We start from the raw sequence: 16,805 nt of genomic DNA, 5'->3' as shown, positions 1-16,805 counted from the left end.
GCTTCTGGTCTGGGACTGTGGGGCTGTTTGTACCTGTGCCGGCATGGGGAATTCAGGTAAAAGCAGGGGGTGGAGTGGCAGGGGGGAACTGCAGGGATTGCCCCAGTCCTTGGGGCTGGCCCAGCTCCTGCTAAGTCCCACAGTCTAGCTATGCAGCCAGGAGCCATGTGGTGCAGAGCAGCTGGCAGGTGGGCAGGAAAGTGGGGAAGGTGGCAGCAGGGAGTGGGGGTAATGGAAGTGAGTGGAGCGCGGAGCCTGCACCAGTGTCCTGGGGCCAGCATCAGTGGGGCACAGAGTGGGGCAGCAGGAGCACAGAACATGGGCTAGCAGGGGTCTATGGAGATGAGCTGGACTGCCAGCAGGGAGAGACGGGAGCTCGCCAACGGCTTGGCAGCTTTGGGCCGTCTGTAGTGCACCTTGGCTTCCTGCTCCCTCCTGCTGCATTAGGCAGAGCAGCAATTGGGGCTGCCGGTGTGGTTGTGGCAGAGGAGGAGGAGGAGGACAAGGCAGACTCAGCTGCCGCTGCCTTCTCCTTGTCACTGCACTTGCCGTGGTGCTCATGGTGCTGCTTGCGGAAGCAGCCGCTGCCACCTCAATGCTCTAGCTGCACCTGGCTGCCACGCTCCACCTCCCTGTGTGGCTACCACCGCCAGCCCTGCACCTGCTCCTACAGCCACCGCTCCTACAGCCACCATCACTACTGTTCCCGGCTGATACGGGCACCTTGACCTGCTGTGGGGGCGGCACCAAGTGTAAGTGGCCTCAGGGCAAGCAGTGCTTGGGCTCGCAGCAGGGGCACAGTGGTGGCAGGGGCAGCTTGGCAGACCACCGCAGCAGCAGCCACATGGGGAGGCAGAGCACAACAGCCGGGCATGATGGGAGCACCGCAACAGCAGCGGCCACTCCTGAAGGCGGCACTGCGAGCACGGTGACAAAGAGAAGGTGGTGGCAACCAAGCCCGCCTCATCCTCATCCTCCGCCCTGGCTGCCACAACCTCACAATATACAAATAAGACTGCATTTTGAGCTATTATGTAATCACTTCTACATATACAGCACAAACACACACACATCGGGACAAAAATATATTTTTTAATTAAATTAAAATATATTATTATGAGCGTTTGATTTTTAGTATATAATTTAGTTTTTTCCCCCTAAAATGGCAAGCCCTCTTCCCCAAAGGAATACTTCCAGGGACAAGGGGAGGGACAGGTCAGAGGTTAGGGGCAAGATTTCTGGTCCCCGGATGGTGACCAGGGGGCGAGGCTACCCATGCAGCCCTCGACAGCTTGCCAAAACTCGGTCAGTGGCCCTCCACCCGAAATAATTGCCTGCCCCTGTGTTAGAGCTTTGCAGCCTCCCAAGTACTGTACACACACAACTGTAGTTATAATCATCCACATTTTGTAGGTGAGGAAACTGAGGTACTGAGCAAGGAAGAGGCATTCTAAACATCACCCTTGAATCAATGGCAGAGCAGGGCAGTTAGCAAACATGAGGGGCCATGAGGGAGTGATATTGAGAGATGGAGTCTTTTTCCCTTTTGGTAACAGAGACAGGCTGGAAGTGACTGAAAGTCATTAATCTGGCCCAGCAGCCCAGTAGGGTCTGGGGACAGACACTCAGCCAAGTGTTAGTCCCCTACCTTTAGCTGCCCTGGGAACTGGAGGCTACCATGTGCTCTGGGAAGAAAGGGAAGAGGGGAGTTCTTTAGTGAGCCAACCAGGACATATGCAGACACCCCCAACCTATTCACAGAATGACTTAAATACTAATGTCCTTGATGATATTTGAAGCCCAGGATGGCTCCGACTCAGACAGATCCTGCTGGCCTGTTTCATCCGCCCTCACAGCCAGACTGCGACGGCTTGTCACTGTCTACCAGCGCTGCAACCGCAAAGAGCTAACCCCCCGAGCTGAGGTCTTGGTTCCAAGTAACCATGGATACTGGCTGCAAGATGAGATGTTTAGGAGAGCCACTGAGATGGATCCAATGAACAAGGAAATGCAGAAAAGGTAATGAAGCCAATACTAGGAGGTGAAATGGCTGATCTAGACTTGTCCAGGAATCACTGGACTCCTTTATTTATCTAGGCAAGGGGTGTCAAACATATGGCCCGGGGGCAAGATCCAGCCTGTGGAGCTGCGTGATCCAGTCCGGGCATCTCAGACTGATCCCGTGTGCCTCACAGCACAGGGTTGGCTCAGGGAGCTCCGCTGCATGCAGTGCCTAGGCCAGACCAGTTCTGTGTCTTGGCTCCAGGTCCAGTCCAGTGAGCTCCAAGCCACGTGTGAGCACCAGAGCTAGTGCATGGGACCGATCTGGTGAGGGACCATATGCAAAATGCATCCCAGACCCCATGTGCTACATGCAACACCGGGTCCAGCTCATGCATTGCATTGCATTCAGTGTGCTCTCTATACCAGGCCCCTGTGCTGTGTGCTGCACACAACATCCACAAAGCTCACTGTGCATGCAGGGTCAGCACAGAGGTTGTGCTGTATGCAGCATGTGGGCTGGACCCTGTGCTGCATGCACCACACAGATTGGATCCGGTGCTCTGGACACTGCACATGACATGGGGTTGGTCTGCAGACTGCCTACTGATTCTATCTGGCCTTCAGACTGGCCTACTGATTCTCATCCAGCCTGCAGGGCCAGATGGGTTTGACACCCCTGATCTAGGCAAAACCCCCAGGAACCAGTCCCTGGCTCATCTAAGCAAAGGAGACAAATTAGCTTGTAAGCTACACAACACTCCCAGAGATGGATGCTGCACCATCCTGCTCCCAGTGTGAATTGGGCTTGCAGGATAACATGCATCAGACATGGGTCTTGTAGGAATATACCTGGTTACATATAAATTGGTACTAAAATCAGCCTCCTATTGTAGTTATTCTAGCTGCCGGCTGGTGAGGGTTTGAATGGAGGAAGCTGAGGGATTTCTAACATGGATCTAGCTATTAAGCTGTCTAGTAGCCCTCTTACAAGGGCTCCTATCTAACTGCACTGACCACGTGTACAGTTCTGTAGATAAGGGGTAGATCTCCTTCCTGATCCCTCCACCTACTCCCATTGTTATCAATGACCCTAGGTTATCCAGCCACACTTCCTGGATTGTTTGGCATTCGGAGCAGGTAGCATCAAGTTATTACCTGCCATGTAAAATGGCATTTCTTTCCATCATTCCAATTATGCTGCCATAAAATTAAATCAGGTGATCTCCTCCTTTTATAAGAGGACAACATGGAAAGAAGGAACTCAGACAGAATGAAAAATTACACCATAAATTTAAATGCCAATTCCCTAAACTGTTCATACAGAAACAAGGATGGAATCTACAAGTCAATTAATGAGTCTGGTATGCAGTAGTATATTTACACGGTATACCATCCTGCTCTTAACACAGCATATACCAAAGGAGACAACTCCAGCCCCTTCCCACATTATTTTTTTTTCTCATTCTCTGTAAGGCAGGACCGTACTTACAAATGAGACCCATCCTCCAGGCTTCCTTGTGAATATATTATTTGGGAGGTCTCCCTACAGAACATTTTGGCCTTCCCTGTGTTAGACAAATGTTAGACAGATATTTGTCTGTGACAGTTTATACTAATCATCCTACCTTGAGAAGGGGGTGGACTTGATGGCTTCCTGCAGTCTCTTTTAGACATGTTTTTATATGATTCACCTGCGAAAGACGCTCTCAGCCTTTTATATCTGTAAATGAAATTAGTGAGACCCGCTTGGTGTGACTATAGGAGTGAGTAAATAGAAAATCTGTGCCTCTCCAAAAAGGGTCCTTTATCTTGACACTTGATTATATAGCTTGTCTAGTAAATTGTTTACTGGAGTTTTTTTTTTTTAAAGCTCTATGGAACAAGAGAGCTGTAGTAAACGTCGTTGAACCTTCCATTTCGAACAGCTACGAACTTATATGGTTGAAGGTGCCTGAGCCTTCTGTGCTGTAGATCATTGAGGCAGACATGTCCCACAATAAGTCATTACTGCTGGTGGCTTTTTACAAAGTTGTGCAATATAATTAGGTAATCTCAGCCCAGTTTTTGCTAGCAAAGAACCATATCACAAAAGTTAGTATTGCCACAGTGGGTACCAGTTGTTATCTCATTAATGTCTAATCCAAGAGGCCAAAATCTGAATGGCCTCTGGAGGTTTCCTGGTGGTCAGAGTTAGGCACCTCGGCAAGCAGCAATGAGAGAGACTCCATAGGTCTGTTCTTTGGGTAATTGGATAACTCCTTGCCCCAGGGCTGTCTGGCTGACACCACTTACCTGTACTCTTCTTCTTCGGCAATCCCTCACAGTCGAGGATGGAAGACAGTAATCTTTACCTGCATTAAACACACCGGGAAATAAAAAATTTAAAAGAAAGTGTCTAGTAGCTTGTAGCTGCATCTCCCCTGCCTTACCCTGCAGGTGGACCAGGAGGGAGCAAGCAGATTTTTACCGTACCGTCTCGTCCTTTGGTGTCATCTATGACCAGGAGAAGAAGGCCTTTGACTGGACCCAGTTCCGAGCCATTTCCCGTCTGGAGAAGAAAACAGATGAGAGCCTAGAAAAGTACTTTTACAGCTTTGTGGCCATGTGCAAAAATGTCTGTGGTCTCCCGCTATGGAAAGAGGATGGTGAGTGGATATAATGCTGCCGTCATGTGGCACAGTAGCAAGTAGAACTTTGCAGACCAACAGAGGCCTAAATACGGCCTAAAAACAGAGGCCTAAAATCCAGATGGAGCTGGCTGTCTGCCAAAGATAGGGAGGGACAGTAAGTATTCAGTGTAGATGCAAAGCAATGAAATTCTAGCTAATTGCACATCTCTGCCTGTGTGCTGCCTGGAGCTACAATTGAAGGCCACCTGCTTCTAATAACTTAGGAGGAACTTGCCCAGTCACTTCCTTCTCTGCCATTTCAAGCCGAAATTTTGCCACCCACTTACTATGCACTTTGTAAAAAGAAATATGTATGAAATGAGTTTTGAGTTTTGACAAGAATCTCTGAAAATGGCAGATGGATCCAGAGAGCCCCAGGCTTATATCCTTCAAACTACATATGGATATTGTCTGATCCAAGTGCTCTGCTATGCTCAGTTTCACTTACTTGCTGATAGACTGCAATACAAACTAAGCCCATATTCTAAATATTGTAACTCCCTTTAGAAGGACTGTATGTTAGGAAGAAGTTAATCACAAACTGAGAACACATCTGAAAGAAAGGAAGCTTGCAACCCACTTGGGAAACATCTGGCCAGCTCATACACATAGCATCAGTTCTCTAGATGTGCTCAATATTGCCAAATCACCCACAATTCACAGATAAGTAAGATGTAAAAAATGATTGATATGAAAAATAATTTACTGTTAATAATAGAAGCAGGAGCCACATCCCAGAGCAGTTCCTGGCAGAGTCATTAATCCTCAGGAAATACTGTGGGTACACTGACTCACAAAGTTACTCCTGCTCAAAACTGCATGTTTGAGGATTCTCCTTGAAATGTCAGTTCCCACAAGCTTTATGAAGTGCCGCACGTCTCTGACCCCAGGAAGTCCTTTAGAAGTTTCCATGCTGCTACTGTGTTATTGTCAGTAAGAAAGCACAGGAGGGAGCTGAAGCAAGGGCTTGGAAATCCCCAGCAGTAGATTGCCACTGTTGTTGCAGTTGACAAAGTTGAGTTCCCTCCATGGTAACCAGTTAGAGACAAATGAGCGGAAAGAAAATGTTGAAAATTAACTCATTGCCAATTTAGTTACTGTAATCCCAGCCCCTGTTAACCTGGAATCTGGATGAGTATTAAAATACAGTTCAGGAAACGTACATTGCTCACTGTTACCCTTTAAATAACTCCCTTTGTTCTTGAAATATAAAGACAGAAGCTAGACAAGTATGGTAGTGTAAATGGACTGCACCTGCTATCTTGCAAGCTGTCTTTGCTCCCTTGGGAGCTTCTCAGCCAGTCCTTTAAACACAAACACAGTCTTTGTACTAAACAAACAAAATAAACCAGCAGACAAAACTCTCAGCCCTTCTCCAGGTTGTAGGAGAAGCCCTTTAGCTATGGCCCAGTACCATAGTGGGGCCCCTTCCTAACAGTGAGCTTGTCTGGGTTCCAGTCAGCCTCCTGGCCACAAACTGCTCCTTCCCCCAGCTCACTACTCACTGATGTCTTCTCTGGGGAGAGGAGGGGTTTTAATTGCTAGTGATACTCTCATTAGCTAACCACCTGCAGCTGGGCTTCTACAATAGAACTGTCTGCTCCTTCTTAAAGGACCAGACCACCCTGTTACATGTAGCTTGCAAGCAACTCTTGAGTTGCATAACTAAAGTGTAGAAATGATCTTACTATTCAATTCTATTGTTATAATAGGGTAGTAAGATCACTCCTACACTTCAGTCAGGTACCTCAGAATTAGTCAAAAGCTACATACACTTTGGTCATCCACTAAATGAAATAGAAGTCCACCCATAATCCTCTCAACATCCTCACTCACTGCTCTTCATCCATATACTGTTCTGTGCAATATGCAGCAGAGACCCTGACTTGTCACCTTAAGATGGCTGGTGTAACCTTTCCCAGGCTTCTGTTGCAAATTCTTCAAACACATGAATTTAATCCAAAAATTGACCACCTAAATGTAAAGTACGGCAGCAAGGCATGGCCAGTAAGACATAGACTCATGGCTTTTGGTTACTATTCTGTGGTCTGTGTGTTTGTACTGAAGTCTCTGCTTGTCTCTCCCTGCTGCAGGTCCTCCAGACCCTGAGATGTATGTTGAGCCAATTACTGAAGAACGTGCTGCAAGAACGCTGTATCGAATTGAACTTCTCAGGAAGGTCCGAGAGCAAGTGCTGAAGTGTCCCCAGCTCCATGAGCGGCTCAAGCTCTGCAGGCCAAGCCTGTACCTTCCAGTATGGTGGGAGTGTGGCAAGCATGACCGGGACCTGCTGATTGGCACAGCCAAACATGGGCTGAACCGTACTGACTACTACATTATGAATGATCCACAGTTGTCTTTTTTAGATGCATATAGAAACTATGCTCAGAATAAACAAACAGGGATTCCAGGAGCAGAAAACCTGTGCTGCCTATATCAGACTAACTCCAAACTCTATAGCTCCCCACTGTATAGTCAGATGGAAAGAACTAGTGAACCCACAGAGAATGAAGCAGAAAGTCAGATCAAGCTAGAAAACATGGACAACATTATCTCACAGCCAGAAGGCAGCCCTCAGGATGGTAGCAGTGAAACTTTCATGTGTAAAGGTAGTAACTCTGATGAGAGCTCTTTGGCAGACTCTTTGATGTGCACAATGTACGATGAGAAAGTGTACAACAGTGAGCAAAGCTCTCTCACCCGGGATAGCCCAAGTTGCACAGAGATGGGGAGCAGTGCCGCTAAACTCTCAGAGGACAAACTAGATGGGGATGAGGACCCATCCAGCTGTGAGGCAGAGGCCATAAGAGAAACCTCCTTGGACCATTTGCAGATAGGTTGTGACCAAATGGGAAACCAGAATGAAGGAGGTGAAGTGTTGCCTTCTGCCCCAGACAGTGAGCCACCCCAGAGTGTTCCAGCAGAGATCTGTGAAGTCTTGCCACAGGAGAAAGGCAGAGGTGCCACCCAAGGGGCAGTGTCACCAGAACTTGGCACCATGGAGGGGGTCATCAGCATAGGACTATATGGGCCTAGTCTTCATAACTATGAAATAAAACTCCCCCCTGAGAAAAGATTCATTAATTTGCAACAAGAGAAAGGCTTAGAGGATAAATCAGTGCCAAGTCAAAGCCACAGTGAGGAAGATGATGATGAAGAGGAGGAAGATAATTCTGAGATGGCAGCAGACACTGTGGAAGGTGTGACAAGCTCCTTGGAGGCCAGGGTTGATGGTGAGCCCCAAGTTAATGTGCTAGCCCTAGAGGAACAGCATTCTGTCCTTTCTGCTACCAACAAGGCTTGCCCAGAAGTGAACAGTGAGGTGGGGTCCACAGGGCAGGGGATGTCAGAGGGTATCAGCAAGCCAGGGAGTAGGGAGGATGACAGCACTGACCAGGAGAGCCTGACAAAACACTCACCAAACCAGCCTGAGAGTGAAGTGTTCACCTCTCTTCCTGTCCGGAACCTGGCTGTAGCTATTCATCTGGAGCTTCCAAAGACAGATCCCCACAGGTTGGGGATGGATCACTGGAAAGCCAACTCCACAGAGCAAGCACTATGTGGTACAGCCCAGCAACTCCATGGGCACAAAATGAAACAAGATGAGCACAAGAACAAAGATGAGAGAGAGAAAAGTTGCAACACCTGGAGACAAGGTACATAACTGAGGTCTCCCCTCTCAGTCATGCCCATGGCCATTTAGCACCTGCTCCTCCAACTGAATAGGGAACTTATGGGGGCGCCTACTGCCTGCCAGCCCCTGCAGTATGAACTCTAGCCCACAGTGTCAAATGGTGGTCTCCCCTCCTATTTTTGAAAACATAAATTCTTCTCTTGCTAGTGAAGGAGAAGCAAATGGATCTCAGGTTATATTATAGAAAAAAAAGGCATTCTTCCTTCATATATAAGGGCTTAGTTTTGTAGCACATCAGATCTATCACAGTTATCTGACATTGGGTGCATCTACATGTGCGCTGTACTACAGAATAGGTTAGCTCTGCAGTAAAGCATCACCCCCTACATAGTATTAGGGTGCGATAAATAAATTAACTCCACAGAGTAAAGCAGAGTACTTTACTGCGCTGAAACCCATGTGTAGATGGTGACGGGAGGCGTAAATTGTGCCTGGTCAACCCAGCCAGCCAGGGGCCTGCTCTGCCCCAGCTGAAATTGCTGCTGTCCCAAGCACACATGTAGATGCTGTGCGCAGGAGCAATTCAAACTGCTCTGGAGTTTATTCCATTGCATTAAGTTCACATGTAGATGTACCCACTGAATCGAATCCTGATCCCACAGAGGTAACTACTAACTTTTCCATTGGCTTTCCTGGCTTCTTTTCATCCTGTGTTGTCAGGAGTATCTCTCAGCCTGCTGCTGGCACCATTGTTTCCTAAGCACCATGCTCAGCTTGTTTGAAAACAAAGGCATTTTAACTTCTAAAAATAAAAAGTGTTCTAAATGATACTTGATGGGTGGGGGCACTGTGAGGTCTGGGATATCTGTTGGGCACAGAGATGATGACTCATGGTGATGACTACCTGCTGTTTGTTGCTCTGCCTAGATTGTCCAGAGAAATGTTTGGAGGAGGAGAGCAAGAGTTCCACATCTGTCCTTCCAGCAGAGATAGATGAGTTTCAGGACACCCGGGCACCCACCATTGCCCAGTTGCTGCAGGAGAAGACTCTCTACTCCTTCTCAGAGTGGCCTAAGGTGACTTAAAATTAACTTTCCTTATATCTTAAGCACTAGTAAATCAGTACCAAATTCTATCCTGCTTTAGATTAATATTCAGCATGAGATTTACACCATTTTCTGATGTCAGAGCTCTGTTAGATGCTTCCTGCATTCCTGCACATGGCCAAATGCATTTGGCCCCCACAAGCCTCAGAGTGCTGTCTTGAGAAGTTGAAGTTAGGGAACTGACGCAGCACTTGTCTTTAACTTTGAGGGAAATCTGCACATTATTTAAAAGTTCCTGGCCTGGCTTTCCTGTGATCCTTGGGTCTATTGTTGATAGACCCAAGGATTGTTAATAGACCCACCCCCCCAGGCTTCCTGCACTTCCAGTCACAGCAGATACCCACTACCAGGTGCACCTGAGTTCCAGCTTCACCTTATGGTGGCTTATGAGTAGGTCTGTTTCTAGGTGCATGACTAACATAACAACCATATAGTGGACCTGGTAGGGAGCCACTTGTTGTTTGTGTAGTGCCTTGGGGTCTGTAAGAGGTCTTGCTTGACTCCTGTTACTATAAGTCTTACTGTTTTGCTAGTCCTTCTTAGTGTTCTTTTATAATGTATACTTATAGAAATTCACCTTCATGAAGGCATCCCTGAATTTGAGAGCCAGGCATGTTTGAGAGCAGATACCTATAGATAGGCATGAGGGCAGATACAACCTGCAAGGGAATGAATTGACACCACAAGGGTACATTTCATTGTCAACATGCCATACACATAGTGTACAGATGAATTTCCATGTGTATCCAATGCTTTTAGAAATGTTGAGGCTCCACTTAAGGCATTGGCTCCTTTTTCTTTTTACGTGAAAGAGATTTGGTGAAGAGAGGGGATTTCAGTTACTCTTTTAGGCTTTCCAAAAAGGCCTGCACTTAAGTGGGTGGCACACTGTTGAGCTGTATACTTCTGTTTGCAGGACCGAGTGATCATCAACCGCATAGATAACGTCTGTCATGCCGTTTTAAAGGGCAAGTGGCCTTCTTCTAACCAGCAGTTTGAAACACAAAACTTGATGCCCACTTCACTGTTAACCAGCAGTGAAGGCAATAGGAACAGCTTCACTGACTCAGAAGCTCCTAATCCCAGCTTCAACGATGGAGCACTAGTCTCACAGGTATAAAATTTGAGGGGCTGAGGTCCCTGGGATAGACTGTCCTTCTCTCTTTTGATGCCTTGGCATGAAACATTTGGCAAATTCCCAGCCAAGGGGTGGGTTTCATCACATTCTCTCTGAACCTTGATTTTCTACAGTTTGTGATATCTTGTATATTACAAAGTGTAGCATAGAGACCATTTCAGCCCTAGCACTGTCTGGAATTTTCCAAAGCACTTTATCAATGTACCAGATAGTGTGTGTGATGGAAGCTGAGTTCAACAATGGCATGTCTTCATCCAACAAGGACATGTAAACTCTATCTGGTGACTAGATTCATATCAACTCCTAGAGGCTAAAATATCCTTGTTGCCCATCAGCCTCACTCCTGAGGGTGAATTATTTGAGGCACATGCGTAAAGCATGAACTTTTTGTTCCAGGACAGTGAGGTCAAGCATAGCAGTCTCCTGCTAGCCAGAGTGTCCCAATGTATGCAGAGATTGTCTGAATAAAACTGGGAAGTGCCAGAGCAGCCCATATGAGTGACTCAGTCCATTTCTGTAAGTGGTCATGGTCATATTTTTTCACCTGGAGAGGTGCCTCCAGTATCACTTCTGTAGAACACAGCTTAGTCAAGAACAGAAAGCAATTGCTCTCCTTCCACCCCGAAAAGTGTACCCAAGGGGGCACTGCCCAAGGATTTATTTTAAACCTCTTTTCACTCTGGGATGTCTTCTGTCCTGTTAGGTGAGTGACAGCTCAGCTCTGATCCCTTAACCTGTCACTAACACTGTTTGGGAACCAAGGCAGTCTAGCTGCAGGGTAGGATGCTTCCTACAGTTCCCTGAGCTGCAGTACTTCTTCTGGGTTATGGGTCTTTGTAGGTAATCCAACTTTATCCAGTCCCTGCAGTAGAGAGCTTGTGGCTAGATGCTGGGCCAGGGGATAAATGGTCCTTGAGGGCTGCAGAGGTACTGAAGAGCCCAGATCTACACAAAGCCTCTCTTTCACCAACCTGTGCTGGGTTTAAAAGCTGCTTCTGAATATTATAAGCAGTATAGGCAATAACTGTGCTAACTTCTTTGGATTTAAATCACACACAGGAAAGCTTCCTAGCTCCTGCCTTTACAAAAGATGAAGGAAAACATCGGCGGCTGTATGAATTTGAGATTGAGAGAGATGTCAAACAGAGAAGTCTTGAGCAGCTAGCTGCCTCCCACCCCCACACCCCCATAGTGCTGAATGGCTGGCAGGACTCAGCAGTGGACCTGTCCAGAACCTCTGATGGGTCTCCAGGAAATGCCTGTCCTTTCCCTCTGAACACAAGTGCGCCCAAATTAGGGACAGTGAACTCCCTCCAGGGTTCCCTTGGCATGGACTTGTCTGGCATCCTTCAGGCAGGATTAATTCATCCTGTCACAGGACAGATTGTTAATGGAAGCCTCCAGAGAGATGATGCTGCCATGAGGAGAAGACGGGGCAGGAGAAAAAATGTGGAAGGGATAGACCTTGTCTTCTTGAAGGAGAGGAATCTTCAAACAAGGCTGCAGGTAGTTAGAAATATACCCCTACTCACTCCTTAGGCAGAGTCAGGGCCTAAAGCCATGCACAAATGCCTTGGGCATGATCCAGCTCTCCCTTACCTAGTCCTGCTGCCCATCCTAGCTCAGAGCAGGGCTGAGTGGCTGCCCCATCCACGATAGCTGGAATCAGGGAGAAGAGGATTCAGCCTTAGAAAAGGAGGGATTTGCAGAGACTCAAACACTACCTTAAGTGCTTGAATACAATTAAACATAATTAAAATCTGACATGCTAGATGGGGCCTTGAGAGGGTTAAAGATCCCAAGGAAAAGTATTAGACTGGATACAAATGCACTGTCTTAGGAGGATGTAGTAGGTACCCTCCACACACCCAAAAGGAATTACCCAGGGAGCAACAGCAGGCACTTGGAGGAAGAAGGCTTTTAAGTTCCTTCAGGGACTCCACTGGGGGCTGTCAGGGCAAGGCAATGAATCTTTTCCACCCTAAACAGTCTCAGGGAGCACCAGGTATTCTGGCAGAGTAAAGCTTATGGGAATGTCCTCTGGGTGGATTTTCCACAGTCCTGGGTCTGCAATTGAACCAAATGCATTTTGACATTGCTAATGGGTTGTCCCTTCTTCTCCTTTCACTTCAGGATATTCAGGATCAAACCCAGCCTCCACTGAGCAACTCCCACCCAGATGGGCCAGTCACTACTACCTCAACTCCACAAACGGCTACAGCTACAAGCATCCAGGCAGAAAAGGCTGTTCCAAATAAGAGTCTTTTGGACTGGCTGAGACAGCAGTCAGACTATACGCTTGATGTTCCTGGCTTTGGCACAGTAAGAGTATCCCTAACCACAGCATGTGTATCTATACTGTGCATGACCCTTTGTCTTAGGCTTTCTTGGTCTTCCTTGGGTTTGAAGCTTCATTACTAAATTTCTTACATCCTTCCAGCATAGAAGGGATAGTGCCAACTCTAGATCAGCAGGTAGTATTTTGTGGGGTTAATGCATTTCTTTGCACAGCAAAGGCAAGTAATTTGTTGAGCTGCACTTTTCCTGCTCAATGTCACAGACACTTACAAGTGTGTTTTCTGTCTCCTGCTACAAAGTTACAGCTGTCCAAAGAGACTGTAGGATTAGTTGAACTCCTTACAAAAGTGAGAGAGGAATGGGTGAATTTGAATGTCCCAAAATTTGTGCACAGTATTCCTATCCTGCATGGATCGTTTTAGACAACTCAGAACAAAGCTGAACGATGCTTAATGTAACAGAGCAGAAGTTAGTAGGCATGATCCTAATTAACACTGAGCTGCAAAGGGGCCTCCAGGGTATTGAACTAGAAAGACGAATTTACCGGTTTCAGGCCATGCATTAACAAATCACACTGCATCACAGGAGATTTCTGTATGCAACATGACCAGGGAACAGCGTAAAAATGAATGCGCTGTAACAGGACTGGAATGACTGGATCTGATATAAAGTTTAATCTTAATCCATGAGCAGTACAGAAAGGAGTCTAGAGAGATATTGATAATATTTATAAAAGAATTGTTTTCCTTGGTGCCAACGAGTCATGTGCTGTGGGCTGAAGAGTATAGAACATTTCCTGGAATCTTGGCACAATGACAGTAACTGGTTGCTGATGCTGATTGGATGCACTAGCTGTTGGCACGGGATTTATGACTCAGATACCTTGCTTTGGGTGGACCCAAACCCTCAGATTGATCATGACCTCTCTCTAGTCTATATATCTATTTATATATATATAAATTTTATTGATACAGTGATAGCAGATAAGAATAATGCAAACAATTCTATACCCACCAGTCCCAGGATTCACAGAGTCAAGGTACATCTGGTCCGTACACGAGCTTCACTATGAGGTTCTCTCTTGAATGTCAGATGTCAGCAGCCTGGAGGTAGGAGGCTGAGGCCCACCCACCCCCCAGTGGGGTTTGTGAGATGGGCTGGTGGTATGTCCTCTGTCCATAGTGGCCTTGGGTTCCCCTCTTGGGTACCCTTCGCTGCTCTGAAATCCTTCTTTTTGTATTCTTTTTTTCCCACTGATGACTCTTCATATTTGGGCATTATTGATTGATTAACCTGTAGTCGTCATACTGTTCATATTCTGTCCTATCAGCATATTCCTGTTTCACAAGGCCATCACATGCATACATCCTAATTTGAGGTTTACAGGTCTTCTCCTAATTTGGTCCCTCTACCAAAACCAGAAATCCCAAGGGCCCTGCAGTTTGGTCACTGTGACAGGGCCAATGCAGCAGAGTCTCTTGTCTCATGTTATGGAACAGCATGGTACATATCTTCAATTTTCTAGCCTATGTGTGCTTGCTGCTTACCTGTGTCAGACTGTAACATGCTGGGGTCCCAAGGTGGCCGTGACGCCCCCTGGTGGCTCCTCAAACATGCTCTGCTTTGCCCCTAGGGTGCCCCCTCTGTCTCATCCGCCATGTGTTGATGGTATGTATAATAAATAGTGAGGCTGCCCTTCGCTAGGCCTCAGTCACACTGGTCCCAGGCCCTGGCTGGGCCTCTGTAGTCGACTGTGCCCGGCAGGGCACACAAAGCCTTAAGGGCTAATTGCGTAGCTCCAGATCCTTCCCTTTACCATGCCCTATGCCTCACGGGTGTTACAGGTATGTTGTCCCTCTGTTGGGGCTTCAGCCTTCTCAGCCTCTGCCCCTCTAATCTCACTAGGCCTTCTAACCTAGGCCCATTGAAGTTGGGCCTGGCTTTGAGGCACTAGCTTCATTTGTCCATTCCAGTCACTAGGCACCTGGCCCCTGTCTGCCAGGCCCCTGGCCCCTCTGTGGCTGTGCCCTCTCTAGCACCAGGCTGTCCAGCCCCTATAGTTGCTCCCTCTCTTAGCACTAATGAGGCCTCATTTCTACCGCCGGTAGAAACAGTAACGTAACGTAAGAACCCTGGGCTATAACAAAGGAAACAATAGGAGCAGCAGCCCTCTGCTCCTTTAAGAAGGCAAACCTTCTTTCATTCTTAGGCCAACATACCTCCCAGCCTGGCTCCTTGTGAGCTCCTCAGGCCTAAGTCTTCCTGCAAGCAGCAAAGCAGTCTGACCAGTGCCCCTGGGTGCTTCTCCTGGGCAGGAGCTCCTAACCCTACAGCAAGCAGGGCTAGACTGGCTTGCCAGTTCAAGCCCCAGTTGTATATGCACCCAGGGCCCTGCCTGCCTCTGGTCAGCTGACTATCTGCAGGTACTTACTAATTGCTCAGTAGCCTACTGCCCCAGTGACTTGTGGCTGCAGTATCCTGCCTGCCCTGCAGTACTCCCTGGCTAGGCTGCTTCTCCTCTTAAAGTAACAGAGAGCCCAGGGCTCTCTGCTATACAGACACAGTGGGCTTTGAAGGAGACTGTCACAGACTGGCTTTTAGAAATCAGTTAACCCTTGCCATCCCCCTGGACCATAGTTCTAATGCATATCTACTTTACCTACAAGCCAATTCATAGATTCATAGATGTTAGGGTCGGAAGGGACCTCAAAAGATCATCGAGTCCAACCCCCTGCATAGGCATGCTGGGTTTAGATGACCCCAGCTAGATGCCTATCTAACCTCCTCTTGAAGACCCCCAGGGGGGTAGGGGAGAGCACCACCTCCCTCGGGAGCGCATTCCAGACTTCGGCCACTCTAACTGTGAAGAAGTTCTTCCTAATGTCTAGTCTAAATCTGCTCTCTGCTAGCTTATGGCCATTATTTCTTATAACCCCCAGGGGCGCCTTGGTGAGTAAAGCCTCACCAGTTCCCTTCTGTGCCCCCATGATGAACTTATAGGCAGCCACAAGGTCGCCTCTCAAAAAGCAAACCTCTAAATAGCATTTTCTAGCCATCACTAGCAAGGCCAGATGCTTGGAGCTTAGAACTGAAAATTTGTACCAAGCAGTGGGGTACTGTTCAAAAGCCAAAGAAATATGACTGGGTTCTTGAAAGTTCTGAAGCACTTAACACAGTGGGCACAGGTGAATACTTCTGCTACTTTGCCATCTTCCCTTTCTTATCCAGGACCAGCCAAAACCCAGTTTGGGCCCTGGCACAAGAAGTTCAAGATGCTCTGAATTTCATCATAGCATCAGAGCCTCCAAGAACTGTGGTGTCAGTGCAAGTTACTATAGCAAAGTAGTTACCATAGATGTGTTCCTAATAAACCCTCTACCAACAATTATTCTATGCCATCAGGGGAACATAGATTGAAGTAGATGAGTGTCTCCATTCGGAGTCAATCTTCACCTTTCTCATTATGTTAGTTTTAAAGCTGCTCAAGCTTTGGGGGTCTTCAAGAGGAGGCTGGGGGTCTTCAAGAGGAGGTAGGGGGTCTTCAAGAGGAGGTTAGATAACCATCTAGCTGGGGTCATCTAGACCCAGTTTCCTGCCTATGCAGGGGGTCGGACTCGATGATCTATTGAGGTCCCTTCCAACCCTAACATCTATGAATCTATGAATCTTCATGCTGTTCTGGCAGTGAATCATAGATTCATAGAAAAGTAGGACTAGAATGGACCTTCAGAGGTCATCTAGTCCAGTGCCCTCTCCAGAGGCAGGAACACCCCTATCCAAACCATCCTATGCAAATCTGTTGTCTAACCTATTAGTAAAACTACAGTCAACCCCAATACAACCACATAGCATAACACCCTAATCTACCACAGATAAAGCAGGGGAACAAGGGTGGCCAGTATCTTGCTGCTGCAAAAGTTGTTAAAATATGTTTGAAAGATCCAAAGAGGGCCGCC

The 16,805-nt window shown here is 47.3% G+C and overlaps 1 protein-coding gene across 1 annotated transcript in view; it reads left to right on the top strand.

The window, feature by feature from the left end:
* CHD6 (chromodomain helicase DNA binding protein 6) overlaps positions 1 to 16,805 on the top strand; it is a 251,204-nt gene that overhangs the window by 206,852 nt on the left and 27,547 nt on the right. Inside the window, 7 exon segments of the mRNA XM_025216269.1 lie at positions 1,800 to 2,019; positions 4,441 to 4,649; positions 6,767 to 8,329; positions 9,235 to 9,383; positions 10,330 to 10,527; positions 11,611 to 12,057; positions 12,685 to 12,873. Coding sequence (XP_025072054.1) covers positions 1,800 to 2,019; positions 4,441 to 4,649; positions 6,767 to 8,329; positions 9,235 to 9,383; positions 10,330 to 10,527; positions 11,611 to 12,057; positions 12,685 to 12,873 — 2,975 coding nt within the window.

The sequence above is a fragment of the Alligator sinensis genome, unplaced genomic scaffold, assembly GCF_000455745.1.
Source record: "Alligator sinensis unplaced genomic scaffold, ASM45574v1 scaffold338_1, whole genome shotgun sequence".
In the NCBI taxonomy this organism is placed as follows: domain Eukaryota; kingdom Metazoa; phylum Chordata; order Crocodylia; family Alligatoridae; genus Alligator; species Alligator sinensis.
Note: the sequence above shows the minus strand (reverse complement) of the source record. Positions and strands in the feature narration are given on the sequence as shown.